This window comes from Sander vitreus, chromosome 13 (assembly GCF_031162955.1).
Source record: "Sander vitreus isolate 19-12246 chromosome 13, sanVit1, whole genome shotgun sequence".
Classification (NCBI taxonomy): Eukaryota; Metazoa; Chordata; class Actinopteri; order Perciformes; family Percidae; genus Sander; species Sander vitreus.
In genome coordinates this window covers 6192692-6215734 of record NC_135867.1, presented here as the reverse complement: position 1 = coordinate 6215734, position 23043 = coordinate 6192692, and the positions used below count along the sequence as shown (strand labels likewise).

Below are 23043 nucleotides of genomic sequence, written 5' to 3'. Positions count from 1 at the left end.
ACTGTCCTCCAAAGATACCATATGACAAGTCGGGGTTGAAGATGTGGCCCTAAGAAAGCTCTCTGTTCTATTGTGGCTAGATAGCTCATGAATGGTAACCAGCCACAGAAAAAAACACCACAACAGAAAGAGAGAAACAACCTCCAGTAGTGATCCACTGGCTCGATTCCTCTTCACTGTGTAGTTTTTGCCCACAGCTTCCTGTAGACGTCAATCTGAAAAATCCCATATTGCCTCCTTGGCTCTGTTCAGGGTTTTGCAGCCCTGTGAGGAATCTCCACCACCTCTGTGAAGAGAAGGGGGCATGTCTGTAGTTATCCAACCAGCCACCTTACAACTTACATGTCTGTTTGCCCATGTGCATCTGGTAAAGATGGGGGAACGCCCCCTCGGTTCATAAAGATGGCTTTGAAAAGCGAGGCTTGTTGTGAAAGTCCTGTCTTAAATGAGCCACACGGACTGATCCAGGTTTCATAAAGCTAACACGGAGCTAATGTGATCAGACCGATTCAAGTCTAGTTTATTTCATGACTTTGAAAAAGGCCAGAGACATCAAGCACTAGGGCTGGGTTTAGAAAATTGATTTTCATTTGAATTATCTGATACCAGAGCATGTGAGCAGAGTGGAGCGGTGAGAATTTACGCTCCCTGCTTACGGAGCTGTTCCTTCCCTCCGCTCAAAGCCGCTCCAGGCCGCTTTGCTTAATGTCACTCCGCCCTCAACTCAGATTTGTGTGGGCAGTGGTGGCCTAAAGGTTAGAGAAGTGAGCCTGTGACCGGGAGGTCATCGGTTCAGGATAGGATAAATCTGGGTGGGGAGAGTGAAAGAACAGCACTTGTCCCTCCCCACCACTGAGGTGCCCTTGAGCAAGACCCTAACCCAAACGGCTCCAGTGGAGCTGCTCAGTGGCCAGCACATCAGACTGTGGTTGTACTGGGCAGCTTCCAGGTGTGAATGTGCAACTATGTGAATGTGATCTGGACGTTCCTGAAAAAGAGAGGCTTCCTCTCAGTGAACCTTTCCTGAATAAATAAAGGTTAAAAAAATAAATACTTGATTTCACTCAAATCACTCATTGCTAAAACAGAAAAAAACAGTGTTGTATTTATCAAATCAACTGCTCCCTTTACACTATACAGATTAAGCCCAGTTTTAGCCCTGAATTGGTCTAATTTTATAATTTGCCAAATTTCTGCAAGATCGATTGCTGTTTGACGATGAGTTTGAGGTCACGGCGGCTGATTAACAATCAGCGATAAGGCTTTCAGGTGATCGGTTGAATTACTGGCATTCAGAGATTTTGTCTTGGAGTTTCGCGGTCCGATTTCCTTCATGGCTGCTGTCCAAAGATCCGTCATAAACTGCAGTGAGCTTGTTTTTACATTAGTAGTAGTAGTAGTATTTTACATGTTGTTGCTAAAATTGTAGTCTTGGCTGAAACTGAACATCACTCTTCTTAATGTCTGTTTTATAATAGAGCAGTAGCAATAATATAACTGCACAATGTAATGTTGCCTTTCTCTCTTTTTGTCAACATTGTTGGGGACACTGTCATCTTCTTTGAATAAACTTCATCGACACTATCGACCAGCGGCTCTGTGCTAACGTTAAGTGTGAGCTCCATGTCGTCGCTGCTCAATTGATCCGTACAGTGTGAGCATAAAAGACGCTGGTTCTGGAAGTGCAGAAAGGCTCATTACAATGATGTGTGAGTTAACAACGCCGTGGTGAAGATGCACCTTAAATTGATTACGATAGTCAAACTCTAAAATGTACGTAGATTGCAAAGCACTTGTTCTCCATTCAAGTGAAGCTAAAAGGGGAAACAATGTGTCTGACTCCTGCGGTTAAAAATCTCTGATACCTCGTTCATTGTACATTATTTATATTGCTTGGCTAGGATGGGGCCATGTTATCATGTCACCTTACATAAAAGATTGGCATTGTTTCTGTAGTAGAGAGAAATAGAAGACTAAAAGAGAACCTCAAAAATGTACTGTAAAAATGATTATTCCATTGATCCAGCAGAATAATATATGTGTAACTATTACCATCAGTTGAACCGGAGCAGCAACAACCGCTTCGGGCTCATTTCTTTTGTGGCACACTTCCTCCTGGACTAATTCCTGATTGGCTAAATAGTCCATTGGAAACTGGGAGCATGTGTCTGGCAGACGATACATCAATGTAGGTATCAGCTGCAAGCCTATGCTGTGTTGTAACATTTTTTAGGGGCAGGAAAACATGCATTACACAATGGGTATTTAACTATGTTGAGATTATTTTATTTGCTTTAAATGTTCTATAAATGCAGTAAGAATGTCAAAAAAAGAATAGTCAAACTGAGACATGTTTGTATCCAGCCGGTCAAGATCAGCCTGCAGGCGAGTTTTTGTAACCCTTTACATGTGTGTTTTATTGGATATGCATGCCCAAATTATACCATTGCTTTGAAAGATTTCGTCAGAACTGAGCAATGCAACACAATTCTGCCTTCCCATGCTTAGTCATTATCAAAGCTGGATGTATTTATATTATTTATTTTAGTGTACTGTTTATAGTGTATTTAACTATAGTTTCTATAGACTAATTTCATCAAATCTAAAACCCCTTAGACTGTGGTAAATGCAGGTCAAAGGTAGTTCAGCAGAAAATGAATCGGCAATTCTGCTTTTCTGTTTTTATGTCATTGTAAATTGAATATGTTTGGTTTTAACGCTGTTTATTGAACAAAACAAGCAATCTGAAGACGTCCCCTTGAGCTCTGGGACATTTTTATGGGCATTTTCTCCAATCTTCTTACATTTTAGACAAACCAATGATTTGGTTAATTGGATTAACTGGTTACTTGGATTAACTGGTCACTTCCAGCCCTAATATGAAGAAAATGTCTTTATAGTGTGTCTCAGTTTGAAAGGTGTTCTGTGTGTCTGGGTTGTTCTGCCTGCTAGTTATGTGATCAATTGGACACCCGCTGCCAATGGTTGAATCAAAGTGGGTCAGAGGGTCTCAGAAACACTTCGTCCCCTTTGGTTACAGGTTTTTTTTTTTTTTTAAATCTCTTCTCTTTACGCGCCTATTCTGTGTCTCTTACACCTGCAAGCTGCTTAAGCCATTAGCCAATTGCTATTCAAACCACACAGTTGTGATAAAATGTCCTCCTCTGTGTGGCTCTTCCTCTGCCTCGTCCTCACATCCCCTCCTCCTTCTCCTCCTCCTCTTCCCTTGTTCCCATCACACTATTCAGGCATGTCTGCTAGGCTAGCTCAGTGTCTATCTGGATCCCACAATGGCCGGGTTTGTAGCGGCTTTTGAAGCTTTGGCACCATGATCACCAAAACCAACGAGTTCAGAGCCGAGTCTAGTCTGTCTCAGGACTGCATGACAGGGCTGGTCTTTTCACAGTGGACAGTGGAGGGACAGATAAAGCACAAATCACTTGAGTGAGCAAAAGCAAAGCCACAAAAAAGCATGTGTAGAAGTAAGTAGTAAGTAAGTAGAAAGCCAGCTTGCATCTGAGCTGTAAATTCACCACTTCTAAACAGAGGCAGAACATAACTTCATCTCTGAGTTTCCTCCGCAGCGCTGTGCAGATCTGGCTATGCGAGACTATCTCGGAGCTGACTGGGCAAAGACAGCAGTTTTCATCAGACTCACCCTGGGTATCGTTGATTAAGTGTGCTGCTAACTAATAATATTACCGTCGGCAAAATACCCCCGCAATTAAATCCATACTTCAACGTTAACCGTCAAGTCACAAAGCCTGTTTGGAAACACCTCTGCTGAAGTGTTAAATTCGTTGAAAATGATGAGACAACGCCGCCGTGGCGATATCGTCATGCAAAATCATTGACGAAAAAGACAACACTAAAATGTAGTTGAACAAAAACTCTGTTTATTTGCATTGCCTTCCACCTTTTCTTCCGCTCCTCTGTCTGACACGCGTGCACACACACTCACACTCTCTCTCACAGTCCAGTGCCGGCTGACTGCGTCTTTGTAGGCTACTTGGTCCGGTGCGTTTTTCTGATTAGCTCTCATAACAGGCCGGATGGGTAGTGCATTGCCATGAGTCCATGAGGCAAATGTCTGATTACTCCACATTTTAATTGTGATTTTTCTTTTTTTTTTATTAAATTCTGAATCTGCAACCTTCTCTGCCAGTTAAATGTAGTAGTACAATGTCTTCCTCTGATGTAGAAGTACACTGTAAGTCAGTAGTAAGCTATACAGTGGAGTTGCATATTAAGTGGTTTGTGGGGTCCTTCTGTAAGTAATTTTGAGTACAATTTGGTTCTGGAGAAAGCTACAAGCAGCAATACCACCGTTCCAAACAGGCACATTTTGAACAGGCACTGTACTAGTACCTAGAACAGCACAAAAAAAGCCAACTAAGCCAATTAGCTGTAGCTGACTTTTACTAGCTAGCATCATACTTGTTAAATCCCACTTAAGTCATCTGCACAATGCTAAAAAATATGCACGCTCTCTTTCTGACGTTTATTCTGGTTACATTTCTCTGACATACCAAACATACACTAAGAAGAGATATCATTCTTCCTCTGTTTGTGTGTGTGTGTGTGTGTGTGTGTGTGTGTATGTGTGTGTGTGTTTACTCTGTCCTGCTATTTTGGTTCTTCAAAGGTTAACCTCACTGTTGGCCGAGGTGGAGGAACCTAATATATCTCCAGGGGTGAATGCGGTGGTAATAAATTCAATTTTCCTTCCAAAAATTGAGCCCACATCAGCATAGAAATCAGCAAGTGAGGCCAGCCTCTAAACTCTGGGAGTCCATGCAGTGTTGAATCACATTGAAATCTGAAAGTACTTTTTAATGAGCGTGGATTTTAAAATAGCATAGTGTATCTCAGAAAAGTTGTTATATTTTACTGACTTTTTATGTTTGGAGGGAATAGGTCTCTTCATACTTCTTCTGCATGCTCTGGCTGGCTGGTGGTATATAGAACAAGATCGGGTGGACACGACACGCAGTCTTCAAAGCATGTCCTATGTGAAGATGAGATGCGGGAAATGTGTGTTGGTGTGAAATGTGAAAGGTCATCCCTGCTTTTGTTTCTTCTCTTCCAGGCCCTCCAGAAGTTGGCAAATCAGTATCTAAAGAGGGAATGGCCGGACAGTCTGACAGAAGAACAAACAGACCACAGGTAACAACTTTTTCCACTGTAGGTACATGATTTTGATCAGGCGTGTCCTCTTTTGAAATGTAATCTTTTCTTGGATGTACAGTACATGGCATCGTCAAAATCAGTGTCAACAAATGCTTATTGTGCTCTATAGCTCTAATTATTAAATTCAGAATTCCAGAATTGAGATCACGATTTTCTCCCACAATTCTTAGTGATAGAAAATGTTGTATTGCAGTCCATATTGTCTTCATGCAGACAGTATAAACAACATTATGGTAACTAACGCACTGCTCACATGTAGCCAGATGTTGCCTGTTCTCAAAACATTGAGGCCTTGTCCAGTTTTTAACATAGACTGTGTTCACAATGTTTGATCCATTTATATATTTATATGCAAACCATTTTTCCACCTTCAAACTCCAGAATGTAAAAGCCTGCTTCAGTCCTGTGTGAACCCCAAGGATCCTCAGTCTGTGGGCTCAGACTCTCCTTGATGAAGTAATTAATGATCAAAACGATTAATGATCACGTTTGATTCCGGAGTTCAGCCCGACCGTACGTCATCTTCACCATCACTGGGTTTTTTTTGCGTCTCTGACACATTTTTATTTTTCCTAAAAAGCTTCTTCTTTCAACGCATTTTACTCAGCTGTCTCTCACACACATTGGTAGAGCTGCAATAATTTGTTGCTTTATCGATAAGTTGCATCTTTTCTCACTAGCAACTATTTCTATAATTGCATAGACGTTTTAGTCATTTTCATAACAAAACATTTGCTGTTTCTTAAATGTGAAGATTTTATGTTTTTTCTTTGTTATTCATTATATTCAACTGAATATCATTTGGTTTTGGACCCTTGGTTTGAACAAAACAAGACATCTGAAGACGTCACCTTGGGCTGTGGGAAATGAAAACATTGTTCACTATTTTTAGACACCATGAATAATGGATTAATCGAGAAAATAATTGGCAGATTAATCAACAGATTAATCAACAATGTAAATAATGTTTAGTAGCATTCCTACATGTAAGATTTATTTACAGTGATGTTCTGCCCCCCCCCTCTTCATGTTTGTCACAAGTAATACACACTTGTCATTTGTTGACGCAGCTTTGAAAGAAATTAGAAGCATTTGTTTTGATGCAGTGGACCTCCCTGCTAATATAAACACAGCCTGAATGGAGATTGTGATCTTATTTCGATTAATTGTGCAGCCCAACTCCAAAAATATTATCATTTGGTTACAATAAATTACAGCAAAAAAAATAATTCTTGATGGTGTGAAGTATCTGTATTTTTGTTTATGTTTGGTTTTAGGAACATGTATTGTGTATGGAGGGCCTATTTGGAGGGTACGGTCCAGGTCACCCAGTCCAGAATCAGCACCTGTGATAACTACAAAGTCCAAGTCGCTGATCCAGCCAAGATGGGCAGACTGCAGAAGGAACAGCAGCTGAGGAAGGTTATACATGTTCTTTGTCCTCTTTGTAAACTTCACCAGTGTAATACTGATTAACAGTGCAATAGATAATCTGCCAAATGAGGGCAGAAGTCGCAGCAGTTCTTATCATTAATGACCGCTATCAGCCCAGTATTGAGCCCTCACTGATGTGGTGGAATGCTGTACGTCTGGAGGTGACGTCTGTTTCCTGATCATCATGTCTGAGTCCGCCTCGACTCGTGCTGAAATTTAACTCTTTCTGCTGGTATTGTTGCTCTGCCTGCAGCCTACAATGCTTCTCTTGTTCACACTTACCTTTTTTTTTAAGAGATGCCATTATAGTTTCTGTATACATTCCATTATGGCATTACTCACACAGTAATTTGCATATTGTTCAGGCAATATATTGCCAAAATAACAAAATTTGCATAAATGTAAAGTTTTTTTCTTTGTGTGTCTCCTAACCATTCATCCTCAGTGTATTGAACAGCTGACGGTGGTTCAAGCTGAGCTACAGGGGTCAGTGAAGGAGCTGACCAAGAGCAGGAAGAAGTACCAGGAGGCTGAGACAATGGCACAGGCTGTCCGAGAGAAGGCAGAGCTGGACGCCAAGTATGAACCAAATTACTCTACTATCTTTGGTAGATTATAGTGATGTTAGTTACTGGTTTACAAGCAAAGGAATTAAGTGGAAAATGTCACCGCTGCCTGCTTAACACTACATTTCAATTAAAAGTTATTTTACAAAAATACTTTATGTAGAAATAATACCAAAAATAGCACCAATCAATTGACGCTGATTCTTTCTGCCTGGTATTGGTCTTTAAAACAGTCACTGAAAGTACCTCGGGCAAATACATTATACAAACAACTAGAGCTAATTGATAATGAAAATAGTTGTTTGTTTCAGCTCAACAAACAACTAATATTCAGGCTTGAGGGAGAAGTCTCTTCTCAACACTTTGTCTTGGCACAACGTGAACAGCTGGCACTTTGACTCACCACATCGCAGACATTTTTCTGCTCATCAGGAGAGTTTATTATAGAGCTGAGGCAAAGCTCGGTGAATTTTTGCTGTCTGAAAGGCTTAGCAGTTGGGTTGGCACTCCTTCTAATACTACAAACACTACTTTCTTCTGGCCTGATGTTTATATACACACACACACACACACACATTCTTCTAAATGTCTGTATAGTGACTTGAGAAGTAGAGGTGGATCATTTAATCTCTGTGGTGACGTACACAAATGTTTACATGCATGCACCTTTTTTTGTTGTTTTTTGGCTAAATAACTGCACAATCTTCACATCCTACATGTGTGTTGCAAGCTGTAGTTTTTACAGTCAGAAACAAGGTTACCCCGGAGAAACTACGTCACGCAGTTAACACGTTTACGTGCACTGTAGTAGCCTGGTTACTGTAAATCTGCGTATGCATGCAGCAGGTCAGTAATCACATTTTTACCTTATTTTGGAAGCATGGATTATTTTATGGGCTTATTTTAACTGTAGTGATAGAAACGTCCTCTCTTTTTTTATCATTTGTCTTTAATTTGTTAATGTGTCAGAGCAGAAGGACTGAGCTTTTCCTCACATGTTCTGAATTTTACAAATATTCAGACTCCCTTAGAATTCTAGAGGCTACTTTATTGGTTCTGTCTCAGTCAGACTTTAGATGGAGATATTTTAAATATGAGAACGCATTGCTCCATGTATTTATATCTCTCCCTGTTTTTTTAAGTATTATTCACGCACATGCATACATGCAAAAAGATGATTAGAAACATGGTTACCCGAATACACTACCAAGACGTGTTCTCCAGGAGAAATCTAGCAGGGGACATCAGATTTCTGCAATCCAGATTTCTCGTTTACATGACATTTAAGAACTTGCTACTTTAGTGTCTTTTCAACATACCATAATGTTGTTTTATGCATGTGAACTTCTAGCCTGCTGGCCCTCTGGTTTTTCCCACCTCAGTATGAGGGAGTGAATGATAAATACAACCAGTAGGATTACAGTACATGTTAACTTGACAATATCAGCTATTCGGTGGCAAATTGACTCGAAACAGTCATATTTAACTTAATTTAAAAACCTAAGAGGCCTCTTGTTCTAGAATGTGTCCATACTTTGCTGACGTGATTACATAAAAGAATAAACGTGAAAATGAGCCACATGCTGCTCATATGCAAAACCACCACTATAAAAAAACATTACAATATTATTGATATGCTCACTTATATAGTTATGAAGTCAAACAATGTCTTTTCTTCTGTTCAGGTCCAAGCTAAGTCTCTTCCAGTCCAGATCCAGTCTTCAAAGGGCGAGTGTAAAGGTAAAAGATCTTTACATCCCAAAAAAAAAAAACCCTGCTCTACATTTTGTGACACTTTGGTGTCAGCAGTCATGAACTTTTTTACCTTCCAGCTGAAAGCCAAGAGGAGCGAGTGCAACTCCAAAGCCACGCATGCCAGAAACGACTACCTTCTAATGCTAGCAGCCGCTAACGCTCACCAGCAGCGCTACTATGACACAGACCTCATGGACTGCATCAAGGTAAGGATGTGCACTTTGAATGGCTGGGTGGGTCAGTGGTGGGAGATAGACATTTACTGTTGACTTGAAAGTGTGTATTTGTCTGCAGGTCTTAGATGGAAAAATCTATGAGCAGGTAAAAGATTACCTGGTCTCGCTGTGTCAGACTGAGCTGGAAACTTATCAGGCTGTCCACAACACCTTCAACCAGCTTTTAAACAGCTCCAATGGGGTAAGTCTTCAAACCAAGTGGACAGCCAGCACTTTATTTTAGTATCCAAGTCCTTTTTAATATTGGGTATCTTCCGTTTCCTTAATGACACAGCTGCATAGTGCACAAAATGTTTAACTGGGAGACTCCTAAAATTGACGTGAGGCTGTAAGCTAGAGAGAAGATGTATCACTCTGTTATAGTTGTTGAAACTAAAGAAATACTCACGATTGCTCAGTTTTTTTCTGAGCAAAGACAACAGCCAAGTTTAATTTGCCCTGTCATCAAGTTACATGCAGAAATAACGTTCATTATTGACAACTGATTTTAACCAGCAAAAGTGACGTTCAGCGCCGGCTTAAAATGGTAAACTGCTGACTGAAAGTTTTTTATACACTTCTCTTTACTAATAAGAAACAGCTAAGATAGAACATTCAGTAACAGATTTGTTTGTTGGAGTTTAGCAAATGTAGGCAGTACACTCGTAGGCAGAGGTGGAAAAAACACTGTAGAGTTCAGTAAAGGAAGGATCTGCTTTTGATCTGGTTTATTTTAGCCAATGCCGATCTATAAAATTATACCAAGATCATCCCTGAAACCGACGCTTATAGTGGGTTTAGGACATCTCTAACACATCCGTATCCTTCAGTGTCTTTGGAAGAGCTGAACTCCACTGCTTCACCACCTGCTAAATAATTGGAAGGTTTGAGTTACCTTGACGCTCCTCGGTTACATGCTCTTGAGCCGTCGTTGGCCTCTTTTAGTTTGGTTTGTTCAGGTTCATCTTGCCTCTCTGGAGCCGGAGTGGCACTTTGTTTCTGCTCAGGCCAGAATATGAACAAATCATTAGAGAGGGAAGCAGCGGGTACTGTGGTTTTAAACAGAGTTCACATTTTGCTCACAACTTCCCTGAAAAAAACATATGTGTGCTTTGTGTAATGTGAAATTTAGATTTGACTAGATTAAGTGCTAAAGAATATGTTTGATGTTTTATTATGTTGTGTTTGGTGGTCTAAACATGGTGTCACTGTGTAGCATATGCAAATCTGGGAAAACTAAATACATGCTCAACATCTGGAGGCTGATGAATCTAGTGAACTGAAATTTTACGGATAAAGTTACATTAAACATAACATTTCTGGAAAAACCTAAACATGTATTTCATCTTATCCCTTACAACACACACATATATGTAGGTTCTGCAGGAGTTTCATCAGCAGCAGTTTGTACAGAAGAACCTCATGTTCCAGCAAGCCCCGGACTTCTTGTACCAGCCCAGCGACTCAGATACGGTAAATGATTATTTATTTTTTATTACTACTGTAGTGGCAGATGTGCTCCTTTTCTTTGGTGCCCAGACTTTTGACATGGAAGTAGATTTATTGCAGTGTGCAAAAGTGTTTTTTCATGAATCTTCTGTGCTGTATATGTTGTATAAAACACTAATGGCAACAAAGACAACACACTTGTTAAAGATAGACTGTTTATACTGTCAGACATATAACCTCTAACACCTCTGACTGCACAAATGCAGTAAAATGTCATGGGGGTAATCTTTTGTTGTAAAATATAGCACAAATTCATTCTGTTGTTTACTCTGTCATGAAGGACAGCAGCTGTGTTTTACTGTGATACTGAGTCATACTGAACAAAGTAACGAAACAACCATTTCACCGAAATATTCGTACACGTTACACGCCAGCTACCATCGTTATCTTACACTATGGCAGCCTGGGGTAAATAAATACAACCAGCAGGATTAGAGTACATGTTAACTTGATAATATCAGCTAGGGCTGCACGATATGAGGAAAATATATAATTGCCATTATTTTTGACTGATATGATTCACGATATTGGAGGGAATGATCTCTCATTTTCATTGAAAAATATTAAAATTAAAAAGATTTAAATTATGATAGTGTGATTTTTGCGTGGATCTGTACCAAACAAAGATTGTTTTCTTTAGTCTGTAGAATACAATTTGTAGGCCCGGACGTCTCTGCAGCACCACAATACTTAATTCAGAATGGTTTGACACATATTTTGCCTTTAAAAATATTGTGCCCCCTGTGATTTGGATATTGCACAAGTCTATATTGCGATTTCGATAACATTTTAATTAATTATGCAGCCCTAATATCAGCTATTCATCTCAAGTCAGTTTTACATTTGAGTTGTGGTCAAATGAACAACACCACCACCACCTTTACTGCTGAGCCTCTAGTCCACTATAATGTCTAACAGGGGTCCTAATTGTTAAAGAAAACTCAGAAGCAGATTGACTCAGCTTGACTGGATTTGTGAAGAAGGTTCAGGAAATTTTTATGACTTACACAGAAGCATTTAATGAATCTCGTTTACAGTTTAACCACAATGTCCTGTCACATAGTGCCATCCCAACTCTGAGGAACTCTGCATTTCCAAGAGGCATTTAACTCATGCTGAGCACCTATCAAGTTTGGGTTATGCAAAGATATTAATGGCACCGTAAACACATATGCTTACCTAAATCATGAACAAAAACACCTCAGCAAAGACTGAAAAAATGTGTCAGCCTGGCCAAACTGCAGTAGAGCCTATCCTTAGGTGTGTGCATTTATTCACTTGTGTCTTCCCTGTGTGTGTGTGTGGGGCGTTATCCAATTCTGGCAACCCTGGGAGACACACAGGCCCAAGCCTTTTGTTATCATACAGCTGCTCAGTCTCCCTCAACTCAGAAGACCCAAAATTGACGAATGGCCTGGCCTACGCAGGTTGTGATGAAGTGTTTCTGAATTCAACATATTGGCCTTTAGCCAGTGACTTTAATGTGACCTAGGGTACTACTAGTCTCAATGTATGTGAAATGTTGTGTTTAAGCTGAAAATTCTACCACACAAACCTTCTGGCTTATGTCCCCTTAAAAAGAAACAACTGTCTATGTGTGACTACTCATCATACACTTATATTTCTATAAGTCATGAGCAGCTATCAATGTGATTTTCCCTCAGATAGTTTGGTTTAAATACATTTTAGAAGATTTAAGTGCTGAAACTGTCTAGTATGTTACAAGAAAATATTAATTGATAGAGAAAAGTCAGATAGAAAATGATTGAATTTAGTGTAGAAGAAATAGGTTTTTAATTCTCTCCATTCACATTGATCACATCGCAGTCAGTTTATTTGATCACATCGCAGTCAGTTTATTGTGCAACCCTTTTGGAGGGTCCCAACCCCCACTAAAGTTAAAACAATGTGGATGAGTTGGGTCAGTGGTGCAATCGGTCAGAAGCACAATGGATGACAGTTTAATTTGTTTAAGTGGAACAAGTAGTTCATGGAACATCCTGATGGCTGAGTGGGTCAAGTCAATTTTGGCAGATGGCTTCAATACCTGGTTTGGATTTAGCGCAGGACCATGGTCACATGTCGGTTGTTCCGCAACTTCGGTCCAGAGTCAGAAATATCTCAACAATTATCAGATGGATCGCCATGAAACTTAAAACAGACATTCCTGGTGGATGAATCCTACTGTCTTTGGTAATTCCCTGTCTTTTCCTCAAGGGCCACCAGTAGGTCAACATTTTTACTTATCAAGTGAAATATCTTGACATCTACTGCATGGATTGGCACAACATTTGGTGCAGATATTCCTCATCCCTGGAGGATTGATCCGGCTGACTTTATAGAGACAGAGCGTGTGAAGATGCCTCCTTGTCAATTCCGTCTGCTAGCAAACAACAGAAAAATGCCGAAAAGCTGCTGTATTGTTTATTACGGATCCCCATTAGTCATCACGGTAGTGAAGACTATTCTTCCTGTGGTCCAACACAAGACAAACCCAAACAAATATTATAAAGCAAAATACATGTTATATTAGAACAATGAAATCCTCCTGGATTTTGGAAAACAAAAGGCACAGTAGCATGGAAGCAAAAAACTGGAAGTTATTCATCATTTAAGATCTCTTCATGTGTAGAGGAACTTGCCCAACAGATACCCCATACTTTTCATTTGGGACTGATCCTTTAACTGACTTGTAGTACTTACAAAAACTTTGTTTATTGTCAAATATGGAAGGATATAGACTAACTCATATACAGTCATGTGAAAAAATTAGGACACCCATGCTAAAGTTGACTAAAAAGAGGAATAGAAAAAATCATCTTTTGCAAATTGATCTTAATGCCTTAATTAAAAAACATGAGGAAAAATCCAACCTTTAAGGACACCAATTTACATGAATAATGTATCGTAAATAAATAAATGTTGTTCCTTAAAATACAGGGGGCATAAGTAAGTACACCCCTATGTTAAATTCCCATAGAGGCAGGCAGAGTTTTATTTTAAAGGCCAGTTATTTCATGGATCCAGGATACTATGCATCCTGATAAAGTTCCCTTGGCCTTTGGAATTAAAATAGCCCCACATCATCACATCCCCTATTTTTAAAGGAAATTAACTTTGATCCGTTGTAAACATACAGCATTTGCTCGTGTTTGACTCATTAACAAGACTTTATTACAGACATATTAAATAATTGGGGGCGGCTCATATACTGTTAAGCTACGTGCAGACCAACATTAGCTGCTTTGGCATCAACACAGAGAGCTGCTGGAAAAATACACCAGGTCGTCTGGCATTAAGGTTGAACTCGGCTCCACTTCATTCAACAAAGTGCTGCAATGGCCAATGAAACACATGCAAGTGCATATTAACATGAATGACATACAGTGATAACTTTCCAGATTTGTAAAATACTTCCTCATGATATGATACTGTAAATACCTGTTGAGTGTTTTGGCGTCTGATAGGCCTTCAAATGAATTGATCTATTACTTAAGATCCTGGACATCCTGGTTTGTATTTCATTATTTCCTACCAGTAACAACATAGCCCTGCCAATGCAGCCCATTGCTGCAGTGGCCTTATCAAAATCTGTTCTTCCACTTACCTTAACCAAACACTTGGGACTATAAATGTTTTGTGTGTAAAATCTGCATCCTACAACAGCAAATCTCACCCAAGTCACGGGCACTAATTCAAATGCAATCTGTTCTACGCTGTGCCTTTGCACACCTGTTTAAGTCCGAAGCGTCTCAGTTTTCCACCCATACTGGTCATTTATAGCATTTTTTGCCCTCTATAAAACATTAAATATCAGTATAAATGTCAACTCCAGTCCAAAAATCTGTTTTTAAGACAACCCTGGTTTGCAAATCTGCTAGAGGTTTATTGGAGGCTGCTGCAGATGAATGTAATGAATTGCAGTCCATGTCACACTCACACTTCTTTCCTAGCCATACTAGTCCAGTCCTCCTTTGCACTGGTCTTCTGCTCCACTGGACAACAGTGGGCAATTTGTTCAAACTGCAAATGCTGGCGTTGTTTTCATTGGAAGTCAAACAAGCAGCAGCCTGTTCCTAAAGAAAACATTAGTGGTGGAGAGCCTTCCCTCACTCCCTCCCTCTCCCTATACCACTTGCACCAGACATAGGGATCCGGTAAGGAATAGAGCTGAACTGGAGGGAGGGGCAGGAGGCAGGCCGGGCCCTGTGAACGGCCCATCTGTGAAAAGGAGGCATTGTGAGTGGGCCTCATCAGAGTGCACTGACCCTCCCCACCCAGGCCTTTTCCCTCCATACACACACTGCTGTTGTGATGTGTAAAGTTGTCATGTGTAAACCTCTTAACTCGCATTTTAGGGATTTGTTTCGTTCTTTAAAAAATAAAAGTCCAATCAGAAACACTAAAATGAAATGCTATCTCTGTCCACCTTCATAGGAGACTATCCTACCTTAAACATCAATGTGTAGCATCAATACGTCTGTGGACAAGTGTTGCTGTTTTTGCCAGCAGAATTTGAAAATAGTGTTTCAACACAAAGTTCTGCATCAGCTGCAGCCATCTTGGTTGTTTTTGAAAATTGCCACAACAGCGCTTCTCTTTACTAAGCTAGGTTTATGCTTGCCATAGTGTCCCTTGCACGAGGGTGCACAAGCCAAAACTTACGTCATCATGTATTTAGTGTAAAGCGCGAATGTTCCGCAAGTTGTCAGTCATTGTATCAAACCCATCCCATATGAGATAAATGGTTGCTTCCAGAGCAAATAAAACATGAACTTGCCGATTTCGTCTGGTTGCCAGGCTAGCAGATGTATGCTTGACGCAAGATACTTGTTGGATTTCACCTGTTGATAACACCACCTCAACGCTACAGGAATATCACAGGTTAATGAGCCGTATCGTGCTTATCGTACATTGTAATCCCTTAACGCTGAAATAGAAATCCATCTTTAGGTTATCCCCCTTAAAAAAGCTTTTGCCGATGTGCCTTGTTGATGCTGTTTTGTGAGGAAGATGGTGCGAAGTGACACTAAAATAGCAGCTGGAAATGTATAGATTGCAGCTACAGTAAAGTGTTATTACAGAACATTTACAGATAAGCATCAACAGTAAACATCTGTTTGGGAGGGGGAGGGGGTGTGAGGTTTTTATTTAACCTACCAAATGCACTCGTTGACTGAGTGAAGCTGTTGGCTCTTCAATGTTTCTCCGTGTAAACAGATTTTACTCCCTCCCTCTTTCGTAATTGAGAGCTAGTTGGGTTTGGATGTGGGGTTCATACATAAATGTAAGATGAACAAGTTTCCTTGATGATGATGTACGACCTAAATGCAACGCTAGGACAAATGCTCTATTCCAGCTCAACTCCTGTGTATGTCTTTCCTACAGAGCACTTTTTTTAAAACTAGGCCCATGTAATATGTAAAGAGGAAGTTGCCACATGGACATAACAGGAGTGGTAAACATAACTTACACTGGTAGTTCTCTTACTGAAATTTGGGAAACCACCAGGTCCTCTTCAAGGTGTTCTGGTGGGTCATTGCATTAAGCAAGATTTTATTTAGGAAACATTCATTTTTACAAATAATTGTGTTTCCATGTAAGGTAATTTGCAGGAAAGGGTGTATTATTTAGACAAACAACCTCTTTGTGCAGAGAAACCTCATTGACTTTTTTCTTTGTCATATTTTAAAAAGGTCTCCCTTGAAAGCTATTAAAGTTATGTATTAGTAGTTGTTCACAACAGCTTTAGTCACTGATTTCCAATAATAGGTTAATACCAGCCATCATATATCAGCATTTTGATATACTGTACAGTATCTCTGTTAGCTTGGTTAAATATTGTTATGGTCTTGTACTCTCTCTCTCTCTCTCTCTCTCTCTCTCTCTCTCTCTCTCTCTCTCTCTCTCTCTGTGTCTGTGTGTATTTGTAGGTGATGCAGCTGCAGAAGGAGAGTGGAATGTCAGAGGAGCACAGTCTGGATAAAGAGGCGAGGAAATGGGCGAGCCGCGTGGCCCGAGAATACAAGAGCATCATCCACACACAGAGGGTGAGAACAAGATCAAACTGATGAAGAGATGATGTTTAAGGCAGGAAGGAGATGCTGTCTATATCCTCTACACGCTGTGGTCACTTAATCAAACGTGCACCTTTATTCACAAAGGCTTCTCTTTCTACGCACATTTAGAAAAATTTGGATCCTAGGACTTCGGGGACATTTGCTGTTACTCTGTTTTACAGGGAGGATTGTACTGTTAAGAAAACCACTTCCAAATGACAAGGAAGGTTGAGATTTTGACCATTGTAATATAAGCCAGTGTTTTATATGCTCGAAAAAGCTCTGCAACACGAGCAGAGAAAATTATTTTCAGATTTATTCCTGTGCGAACAGGAAAACATGAGCTTTCACAGAACAGTGATGGTCAGGTACTACATGTTGTAGTAACGTGAAGAAGCCAACTTCTGTCCCAAATACCTCAAAAGGGTTGAGTTTTTGTTACACTTTCAATAAATATCATTTGGATGGGGAGGAGTGGTAGTGGCATTTTATGCAACTGAATGCTTCTATTCACATGATGGGTATTGAAATGATGAATGTATCAAATGAAGTATTCTTGGTATTGTTATCCCTTTTAAGGGTACTGGTATTGGTACTGGTATTGTTACCTTTTTAAACGTTACGCTGCCCTAATTAAAGGAAGCCGAATAAGCTGCAATGTACCCATATATTTACCAACAACTATCACTGGATTGCTTTGATACTGAAGAAAACTAAAACGTGATGATTTTAGGCAAGTTCTGGAGTTATAGCGAGTGTCTTTTTTTTTCTATGATTTTGAATCAGCTTTATAGGACGTTTATTTGCAATGAGGGAAGATAGAGAGGACCAGCCAACCTAAATATACAAAGTACAATGACGTGTGAGAGCCTTACTGTTGATGTGATGTGTCACAGGATTACATCAAAGTTATGTTAATGCCCAACAGATATCTTGTTCCACTCAACTGGAATTTGGCCTTTACTGTAAAGCTAAATTGTAGGTCAGTATCATAATATATCCATTCACCATGTGTGAAGGAAAATATGAGGAAGCAATACAACACAAGATAGACTGCGTCATCATCACCTCACGTTATACCCTTTTCCTGATTTCATTGTGAAAGTCAGTCAGTGAAGATAAATGGTTGCCAACCTCATCAGTGATGTGATTTCCGGGAAACCAGAATCAAACAGTTTCTAATAAACGTGAAATAAATCTCTCTCTTTACGATGAAGCTCAGTCCATTGTCTTCAATTAATGACTTCATTGTTTTGGTAGTTTCATTCCTATGTTTCTTATACATTTTGGATGATTGTTGTAATTATGTTAGTTGTTGAAATGTTTCTCTTTGATTTGTTTTTAGGCCCTGGAGGATTATGGGACGCAGGAATCATCAGAGCAAAACAACAGTGACCTGGAGACCAAGATGGAGGTGGCCAGGCGGAGTCTTCGCAGAGCAGAGGTGTGTGTGTGTGTGTGTGTGTGTGTGTTACTGAAAGTGGCCCCACTACTCCCCCTACTGGTTAAAAAGATGAAATGACACTCATTAGGGTCTAATTCTGCTGTACCACAGGTCATTGTTGTATTCATAACCGTAACCCAATTGACGAAAATTATTCGGCAACTATTTTGTTAATTTATTAATCATTTAAGTCTGTTTTCAAAGTGTGAGAGAATTTGCTGTCTTGTCTTGAATTAAGGCCATGCCCTACTTAAGTATTTTAGACCACTGATTGGTTTCCCAGACATTTTCCATTTTGTTCATTTCTTTTTTTTATTTTGTCAGACAGTGAAAGTGAAAGCAGAGGCCCGTCTGGACTTGTTGAGGCAGGCAGGTGTTGCTGTGGAAACGTGGCTCAAGAGTGCCATGAACCAGGTGATGGAGGAGCTGGAGAACGAGCGCTGGAACAATCTCAATACCCATGATCCTTCACTCTCTGTAAGACCCACATCATTTTAACATAGTATTTTTCATATTCAATTGTCTCTGTAGTCATCAAGTTTACTGACATTTGTTGTAGCCCTAAGAGTGCAGATTATTTAGTGTAATTAAGTGTAATGTCTGTCATATTCATGCAGGGGACAGCAGATTTGGAGCGAGAGGACGAGGAGGAGATGGAGGACAGTGGTGAAGTGTTAGACGACAGCAGCTCCAGCCCCTCCAGCACCTTGAAAAACTATCCCCTCACCTGCAAAGTACTCTACTCCTACAAGGTACCAGCAGAATACAAACTGCTGCTTTTTGAGTGCATCTTTTGCCTTCTGTGGACCTGCTGTTGTCATTATAGCACATACTTGTGAATAATGTTTGTATAAACTGTCAATTTACATAGTTGTTCCTTCATTTTATGTGTTTGGTTGCATATAATTCAGGAGACGAATGTCACCTTCGTGCCAAAAAAATGCAATCTGATCTATTTCTGTGTTTCCAGGCGTCGCAGCCAGATGAACTGACCATTGAGGAGCAGGAAATCTTGGAGGTCATTGATGATGGAGACATGGAGGACTGGGTCAAGGTACTCTACATGTATATTCACACATGTGCGCTACATTGTTCAATTTGTAGCTACAGATTTCAGCATAACTCATTTGTTTAGTTTTTTATGTTTGTTATGGATTTCCCACCAAGACTTCATATTTTCTGTATTTCCAGGCCAGAAATCGCAGTGGACAGGTTGGCTACGTCCCAGAGAAATACCTGCAGCTTCCTTCCTCCAACAGTCTGCTGAGTATGCTGCAGGCCCTTGCGGCACTGGATGCCCGATCCCATTCCTCCAGTAACTCCACTGAACCTGAAACAGAACTACCAACTGGCTCAGTCAACGGAGACTCCAGTGGTGAGGGATACTTTTGCTAAATCAATGCTCATTCAGCCAATATTTTTGTCTTTTTGTCTGCTATATTTCAGTCAGGGATTTCTCAACCTGTCCTCCTCTGTTGCAGTGTCATTTGCGAAGGCCCTGTACGACTACGCAGGACAAACCGAGGACGAGCTGTCGTTTCCAGAAGGTGCCATCATCCGCATCCTGAGCAGAGAGACACACGAGGATGACGGTTTCTGGGAGGGAGAGTTTAACGGCGTCGTCGGCGTCTTCCCTGCAGTTCTGGTGGAGGATCTCGCCGGCGCCAGCGAGAATGGAGATGGACAAAGAGATGTCAGTGCACAGGTATGTTGATGCTCAAATACTTAAAAATGAGAAAAAAACTGAGGTATGTGACTGACGAACATGGCTATCTCTTGGCTAAATTTAAAGATTAGAGATGGAGCTCTTTGCATTTGGTTTAATACACGATTACTATACTTATACTATACTTATTACTATAACTTCAAGTAAAAACAAATCGCTATTTATACCACTAAAAAGGCTCAAAATATCACCACACTTCAATGGTAGCATAATGAGGGTCCCTAAATGTTAACCGAAGCATTGAGAACATTGTAAATGTACAGTTTAATAAAAAGATTATAGTATACAGTGGCCGCCGTCTTGGGAGCTACTGTCTTTATAATCTATCTTTTTAATAAACTGTCTGTACACTTACAATGTTCTCAATGCTTCGGTTAACATTTAGGGACCCTCATTATGCTACTGTTGAAGTGTGGTGATATTTTGAGTCTTTTTGGTGGTATAATAAGCGATTTGTTTTTACTTTCCCTGTGCCCCGAATACTAGCATTGTAAGCTAATCAGCGGTCCGCGCTAGCTTGTTTCAAGCTACAAACACATTCGATTAACATGAAAACATGTCCCAGAGAGCAATCGAGTGGGTACACATCTGTTATTAACCCCTAGGTTCGTTTTGCCCTGGAATTGTCTTTTAACAATATGAACCTATCTCTCAAATATCGTAACCCCACCATTGTTTAAAAAAAAAAGATGTTAATTAAACTAGTAATTGACCTATTTGCATGAATGCAGCTTGTGGAAATGAATTAATCTTCATATTATCTAAGGTTCTGTAAACGATATCAAGGTTTGATTTATTACTGCTGAAATCGTTAAAAAAAAACACTGTTGCAAAGCTGTGTTTTCCTTGTTGCGGTTGAGTTTGGTAAGACCTCAATTTTTGTGCAATGTTGTGCTCTTTTGCATCCTGCACAAGCTCAGTCACAAACGTTGTAATTTTTTTCTTTTCTTTTAATAAGCTCTTTATCATTGATGGAAGGTGCATGTATTTGTGCCTCTGGAGCTCTCCTACATATCAGCAGAGATGGAAGATAAGAAAATACTCTCTAGGAGAATTTGTGTCCAGTTTGGATTGATTTCTGCTCTTTGAGGCTTAATAAATCCCAGCCCTGGTTAGCCAAGCAAGGCCAGTGTTCGCTAACATTTTTTACTATCACATATCGTCCCTGTTTAAATTCATATTTTTGCTTGCTGTTTTCAAGGCGTCTCCCTCCCCTTTGGCCCAGTGTGACCAATCCCCTCGTAGTCCCTTCCAGCAGGGGCCTCTCCACAGCAGCCCCCTTCAGACGCCCACCATGTCCTCACCTTTGTCAAGTCCCTGCAGCGCAACAGCTTCTCCCATTGGCCGACCACCGTCCTATCACAACGGACATCACAGGCCACCACCAGTGCCCCACAAAAGCCCCTTTCAGAGTAAGATTTACCAGTTTGTCTGTATTATTAAATTAGTGAGTTTGATGTCTAAGTGGTAGTGAAATGAAAGGTAACTAATCTGTGTCCACTGCTGTCTTCAGGTCCAACCCAAGGCTCCCCTCAACCTCCCAAATACCCAGAGAGCAGCTCCAGCACCATTCGACCTGTGAGTCAACACACAATTAATCGTTTGGTCCGACCAACAGTCCAAACCCCAAAGTTTACAGTCCTGTAAAACAGAGAGAACCTGCAAATTATCATATTTGAGATCCTGGAACCATCATATATTTTGCATTTTTGGTTTATTCGATTTTAGTCAGCATAAAACTTAAACTTGGTATTGGTCTTACATCTGCAATTTGTTGTATGTTCTTTACTGTTAGTGATATCCTCAAGTGCTTTATATATACGTACTTGTAGGGTTGTGTATCGGCAAATTAAGGTTATACTCCACCTTGTGGCCGTAAAAAGGCTCTCTTTATCTGCTGTTGCAACTGTGGGATTATGCTGCTTCATTCACAAACAGTAACTGAGCGCAAACTGTTTTAGTTGTTTTTTTGTTTAAAGATTTTTTTTTATTGAAAGATACTCAATTTACAGTATGACTACTATGTGTAATAGGGGTGGTACGGTTCACAGAATCCACGGTTCGGTTCGTATCACGGTTTTAGGGTCACGGTTTTCGGTTCTGTACGGTTCTTATTTTTTCTTTTAATCTTTAACACTCCAGAAATATACTTCAGCATATGATATATAGCTAAAATTAGCATATTGAATGCATGTTGCACAATACATGCATACAGTGGCAGTTTTATCTATTATTTTATTTCTGCTATCATCATAGGTAACATGAAATCCAAAATGTTTCCACACACCAGACTATATACGACGCTGGCGCATCCTCCAACTCCGGGCAGCCTTCCTTATCTCTCCCACTTACAATTTCTGCATGTGACGTGACCTGCAGCGCTCCACACTCCACCTGAGGAGCGGTCAGCTCGGCGCCTCTCAAAATCTGATGAAAATCTTTTAAACTGACCTTTGTTGATCAAAAAAACAGACAGATTCAGCAACTGTATGATCTATTTCTCGCTTAAAATGTTTTCAGAAACACTTTTCGGTGAACTATTTTCGTAAAATACGAGATCGTATTCAGAACGAGACGCTATTAGAGTCTGTGACGTGACGCGTTCGTCCAATCAGCTGTCATGTGTTGCGTTCATGTTGCTCATCCCCCTCGTCGTTTCCAGTAAGTGTTTTAACATAGGTGTATAAAGTGGGCACTACGGCAGTAAGTGGTTAGTGCACATTAAAGGAGAATTCCGGCCAATTTTTATGTTAATCTTGATCACTATAGCTATGCGAGTACTTTCGATAGAAAAAACCCCGACCCGAATCAGTGCAGGTAACACGGAGAAGCTGCAGCTACGTACTACAAGCGTCCCCTTCCGTGTGTTGTATATCTGCTATATTCTCCATAGTTACGTTACTCCAAGCTTCTTCCCTTATAAACAACTCTGCTCTTCACTCTTCACACACTACGCTCCAATCTGCACACTACTGTTTACCTTTTCCTGCTACAACTGAATTCCCAGGAGACATGCTACAGCTAAGCTTCAGTAACGCTATTACTGTGCAAGCCACAGACATCGTTTATCCCGTTTCCATATAGTTACATAGTCACTGATATGGTCATAACCACTACAGTGCTCAATTACCTATTTTGAGGGGGA

The 23043-nt window shown here is 40.3% G+C and overlaps 1 protein-coding gene across 1 annotated transcript in view; it reads left to right on the top strand.

Annotated features, from left to right (window-relative positions):
• LOC144527682 (F-BAR and double SH3 domains protein 2-like) overlaps nucleotides 1-23043 on the top strand; it is a 33424-nt gene that overhangs the window by 6914 nt on the left and 3467 nt on the right. The window contains exons 4-19 of the mRNA XM_078265892.1: nucleotides 5090-5166; nucleotides 6468-6612; nucleotides 7070-7203; nucleotides 8876-8930; nucleotides 9023-9151; nucleotides 9240-9362; nucleotides 10538-10633; nucleotides 16603-16719; nucleotides 18074-18172; nucleotides 18497-18649; nucleotides 18790-18924; nucleotides 19143-19226; nucleotides 19364-19547; nucleotides 19654-19877; nucleotides 21100-21310; nucleotides 21412-21476. Coding sequence (XP_078122018.1) covers nucleotides 5090-5166; nucleotides 6468-6612; nucleotides 7070-7203; nucleotides 8876-8930; nucleotides 9023-9151; nucleotides 9240-9362; nucleotides 10538-10633; nucleotides 16603-16719; nucleotides 18074-18172; nucleotides 18497-18649; nucleotides 18790-18924; nucleotides 19143-19226; nucleotides 19364-19547; nucleotides 19654-19877; nucleotides 21100-21310; nucleotides 21412-21476 — 2031 coding nt within the window. The remainder of the gene's footprint in view (nucleotides 1-5089; nucleotides 5167-6467; nucleotides 6613-7069; nucleotides 7204-8875; nucleotides 8931-9022; nucleotides 9152-9239; nucleotides 9363-10537; nucleotides 10634-16602; nucleotides 16720-18073; nucleotides 18173-18496; nucleotides 18650-18789; nucleotides 18925-19142; nucleotides 19227-19363; nucleotides 19548-19653; nucleotides 19878-21099; nucleotides 21311-21411; nucleotides 21477-23043) is intronic.